The sequence below is a fragment of the Chiloscyllium plagiosum genome, chromosome 10 (assembly GCF_004010195.1).
Source record: "Chiloscyllium plagiosum isolate BGI_BamShark_2017 chromosome 10, ASM401019v2, whole genome shotgun sequence".
NCBI lineage: Eukaryota > Metazoa > Chordata > Chondrichthyes > Orectolobiformes > Hemiscylliidae > Chiloscyllium > Chiloscyllium plagiosum.
Genome location: NC_057719.1, coordinates 28,695,309 through 28,700,447, shown reverse-complemented (window position 1 = coordinate 28,700,447; position 5,139 = coordinate 28,695,309). Strand labels below are relative to the sequence as shown.

Below are 5,139 nucleotides of genomic sequence, written 5' to 3'. Positions count from 1 at the left end.
TACCTCATTTTTTTCTCTGCGTATTTCCTTCTTAGTAGTCCTCTGTTGTTCTTTAAAAGCTTCCCAGTCCTCCGTTTTCCCACTCATCTTTGCTCTGTTATACTTTTTCTCTTTTGACTTTATATGTTTCTGAACTTCCCTCGTCAGCCACGGCCACCCCTGCCTTCTTGTAGGATCTTTCTTCCTTTTTGGAATGAACTGATCCTGCATCTTCTGCATTATACCCAGAAATATCTGCCATTGTTCCTCCACTGTCATCCCTGCTAAGGTATTGCACCATTGAACTTTGGCCAGCTCTTCCCTTATAGCTCCATAGTCCCCTTTGTTCAACTGAAATATTGTCACTACCGATTGTACCCTCTCCCTTTCAAATTGCAGATTGAAGCTTATTGTATTATGGTCACTACCTCCTAATGGCTCCTTCACTTTGAGGTCCCTGATCAATTGCTCAACATATTTGGAGAATGGAATATTTGAACATCTCTAGGTTGCTATGAGTTATGTTTTAGCAGCATTCAAGAACAGGTTGAGTTTTTTTGCATTAGAAATGGATAGATTGACAGTGGTTTGCAAATCTGGTGCAGAATGGGCAGCAACATTGCAGTCATCTGCATTTTGTTGATCTTATGTGTCTGTGGTGTTCAGTTTAGTTTTGGCACAGAGGTAACTAAGGTTAAAATTTTCCATACGGTGCTATATTTATTGCATATACCATACAGCGGTTGAAGTTTGATAGATGCATAGCTACTGTCAAGTAGATTATAAATAGCATGGGGGCTATCACACAGCCTTGCTTGATACTTGTCTGGATTTTGAAGGTGATAGTTTCAGAGCTTCCACTCAAGACAGTAGCAGTTAAACCATCATAAATTGCATAAATAGTAATAATTTATCCTATTGCTGTGTACAGTTCTTTTATATATAATAAAGATTGTTTTTGCTTAAAAACGTGGAATCTTATGGCATAATTAGATTGCATAAAATGAGGTGTTTTTCATTTCTTGTTAAATATTAATGTACCTTAATTGGAACATAACATTAAATCCTTTTATGCTAGTTGGCTCACTGTTTCTTGTAACAGGGTGACTAACATTCTTACCTCCCTTAGGGTTAAGATGTTTCTTCTGAATTCATCATTGGATTTATTAGCAAATGTCTTATATTTGTGATATAGGTTTGGGCACCGCTAAAAGAGGAAATGTTTAATTTTCATCTCGCTTGTCAAACTATTTTATTATCTCCATGTTCTAGTATCATACTTGTGAATCTGCATTGTGCCTTTTTTTTTCATTTTTATTATATGAAAACCACAGCTGTACAAAGCATTCCAAATATGGCATAACCAAGACCCTAAAGAAGTTTAACATAACTTTGTGCTTTTCAATTTTACCCCTTTTGGGACAGAAAGGGAGCAGGAAATCCCAGTGCTTTGTTTGTGTTTTTAATTGACCTTATTAACTTGCATTGTGACATGCGTTAGTGATTTGTGAGTTTGTAAGTCTTCTTCCTTTGCTTCTCTACCCTATTCAGATACTATTTATCCAAATAATGCCTCCTTATTCTTTCTATCAAAATGCACATTTCCATATTTATGTCTTGAAATTAATTTATTGATAGCACACCCTGTCTGAAAATGTATTGAAATAATGTAAGATTGTTTATATTTTTTTTGAAGAATTGCTAAGAAGTGTGCACATTGTCATTCAAAAAGCAAAGTGGAAACTTAAAAGGACGTTTTTAGTGCAGGCTGTTGCAGCCTGGAATGTTTGTTGCACAAATGACTCTTGATATTATTTTAAAACTATATTATGATGAAGTTAAATTATAAAGTAGTTGATAAGTTATAATTTAAATGGAAAGTAATCAAGATGGGGTTAAAGTAAAACTGTTGGAGAAACTCCACAGATCTGGCAGCATCTACTGAGAAAGAAATAGAGTTAACATTTCTCATTCTGCAGATACTGCTATAACACTGAGTTTCTCCAGTATTTTATCTTTATATCAAATACCCTGGGTATTTTTTTTGCTTTTATTTTGGAATTAGAATAGTTGGGTCCAGTTGAAGAGCAAGTTACCAAACAGGTACAGAAGATACCATGTCCTTCTCAGCTGTAACCTCTGGTTTTGGTTAAGAAAATTAATGGAGTGGCACGGTTATTCAGTAGTTAGCACTGTTGTTTCTCAGCACTAGGGAGCTGGGTTCAATTCCAGCTTTGGATGATTGTGTGGAGTTTGCATGTTCTCCCCATGTCTGCATTGGCTTCTGCCAGGTGTTCAGGTTTCCTCTCTCAGTCCAAAGATGTGCAGGTAAAGTGGATTGGCCATGCTCTATGCAGGTTTATGGGAATAGAGTAGGAGTCTGAGTCTGGATGGGATTCTGTTTGGAGGGTCTGTGCAGACTCAATGGGTTGAATGGACTTTGACCATTGTGTGGGGATTCCATGATTCTAATTAATTGTAAGGACTTTGTTTACTAGACTTTCATGAAGTAACCTGTAACAGTACTGACTATTGATGTAGGAGCTATATAGATATTTCTACTCAACACTGATATTCACTTTCCTTTTATGCATTCAGAACTAATATTTTTAACTTACATTGCCTTATAAACAGGGTCAACAGATATCTTTACAGCCAATGCCAAGGATAGAAGAAACACTGTATGTCTACCAGCCTTTGCAAATAGAGACTTATGGACCGAGAGTGCCAGAGTGTGAGTTGCTTGGAAAACAAGGGTAAGTAATTAGTTTATGCCCTCTTGGTGGTTGTTTGTCCAGTTCTTGCTTAAATAAAAGAAGCCCACTAAACATTTTTATTTAACCTATCTGTTTAGCCCATTTTTAAGATTCTTTTTTGAAGATTATCCTTAGAAATCCTGTGTTATGCTGTTCCAATTCTGTGTTCTGACTTTTGACCTCAATTCTTCAGTGACAAATTGCAGGCACCATATGATCTGACACCTAGTTGTTTGGGCATTTGCTTCCCACCGGGTATTTGTATCTGATACAGCAATTCTTATGTTAGTTTTCATAACATAAAATCTGGATATGGCTAATGTAGTACTGAAAAATTCAGTAGCTTACAGTCAGAGGCACTTCAAGATCTGGGTAAATATTAAGCTATTCAGTTACAAACAATAGCTCGCTTCACCAGTATGTCATGCTTCAAGTGCCCCCAATCAAGATGGACATTGCGACCTTTATACTTTCAGGACACGTTATGAAATAATGACGATATCATAAGCAAGTCTCCAAAAGATATACTGCATACGAGTTGTCAGACATAACACAACACCATGTGAACCTTTAGATAATATTAGATTACAGATTGGTGAGGAAAAAGACAAAGTAAAGTTTGACAAATGTTTTAAAATAACATTAATTAATCATCATTTGCAACTTTTTTGCTTCATCCATATTTAAACTTTGTCATACCTTATTGGTCTGTACTCAGTTTTCATGTCAAGGGTAAACTTGTAAACTTTGATAAAACCATATAGCAAATTAGCTTGACAATAGTTGTGAACAGCAAATACTTCAAAATATTCTGGTATCCAATATTGTCCTGTATCCAATGCATACATTTCTAGGATGTTATATTAGAAAATGATTTTTTAAAAAACATTATGTATTCTGGCTAATTTTAAACTTCCTTTCAGAACTAGCTAGAAAGAGTTTTGAATTTTAAAAGGAATTTTAACAAAAATGATTGATCCATAATCATCTAGGCAAGTCAATTAAATCTATTCCATCATTTTAATTTACCTAAACACATTTTTCTCTCCAAGAACAACAATCATTTGCATTTATATTAATCATTTAACACAGTAAAATGATCAAATACTTACCAGACCAATTGTGCATATATATTGAAAGAACAAATCACAAAAAGAGTTATCAGGATATATGACCAAAAAGTTTGATCATAGGAGTTGATTTTAAGGAGAATCTTCAAAGAAGACAGAGGTTCAATGGGACAATTCAAGAGTTTAGAATCAAGGCAACTGAAAGCAAAATTGACAGTGGCAGGAATGCATTTTTTTCTGAAGCCCTTTTTTGTAGAGGACCTCCTTCCTCTTTTCCCTACCCACTCTCTACAATCCACAAAACTTTTAAATGCTTTTTCATAAGGATACAAGTATGTTCTCTTGTCCACGACCACGAAATACCAACCCAAATGATTTTTAGAGTATTTCATGAAAACCCTGCCAATCCAATGTTTTGAAATAAGATTGTAATATAACCTGGTGCCACACTGACGTCAGCAAGTTTTGTATATCGGATTCTGCCTCCTGATTTTGACTCAAGTGAAATTGTCTGTGTTCTCCAAGACAGCATACAAATTAATTTCTGAGACACTCAATGTGAATCAATGTTACTCTTGGGAGCAAATCAGTTCCCTCACTTTTCCAAATTTAAAATCAAAGCTCTTTCTGAATCTCAGTTTCTCCTTTGCAGGTGTCTCCAAATATTTTTCTTTGTGTTAGCAGTGAAGCGTAGGTTATGAACAGGCATCAGCAAGATTGCTTATTATCAGATGACAGGAATCGCAACACAAGTGTAGAAAGTCAAATTAGTATCTTGGTTCTCCCTTTCCAGGATGAGATCTTTGATTCTGTGCAATGTTCCCCCTACTGGCGCAGAGAGTATCCAAGTTAATGAAATGTGTCAGTCACAGGATTTAACTGTACTGTCTCATGAAGGAGGTAGAAAAGAAAAGGGGCAAGCCTTGAAAGTAACAGTTAATGAATTGACTTCCTGCACAATGGTTTCATTTTATTGTTGAAGCCAATTTAGGATAGATGTTAAAAATGAACTAAACTGAATTAAGTTTTCATTTCTTTACCTGAGTCTTAATAGAAACACTTATTTCATTTCATGAAATATCTTTACATGTGTCAAGTATCCTCAAACTCAAATTCAGTAGTATTGGCTAATATACACACTGTATATGCACTTTTTGCCTCCTATCATGACAGACCAGTAAGCTTGAGATAAAGGACCAACAAGTTTGTTCCAAAACACCAGGAAACTATTACAGCTCTGCACTTTGCCACTACAGTAATGAAGGGGAGAAAGTGAGGTCTGCAGATGCTGAAGATCAGAGCGGAAAATGTGTTGCTGGTAAAGCACAGCAGGT

General features: G+C 35.6%; 1 protein-coding gene across 1 annotated transcript in view; it reads left to right on the top strand.

Annotated features, from left to right (window-relative positions):
- Positions 1 to 5,139, top strand: part of mnat1 (MNAT1 component of CDK activating kinase) — a 171,936-nt gene that overhangs the window by 96,323 nt on the left and 70,474 nt on the right. Inside the window, exon 7 of the mRNA XM_043697252.1 lies at positions 2,614 to 2,735. Within this exon, the coding sequence (XP_043553187.1) occupies positions 2,614 to 2,735 (122 nt within the window). The remainder of the gene's footprint in view (positions 1 to 2,613; positions 2,736 to 5,139) is intronic.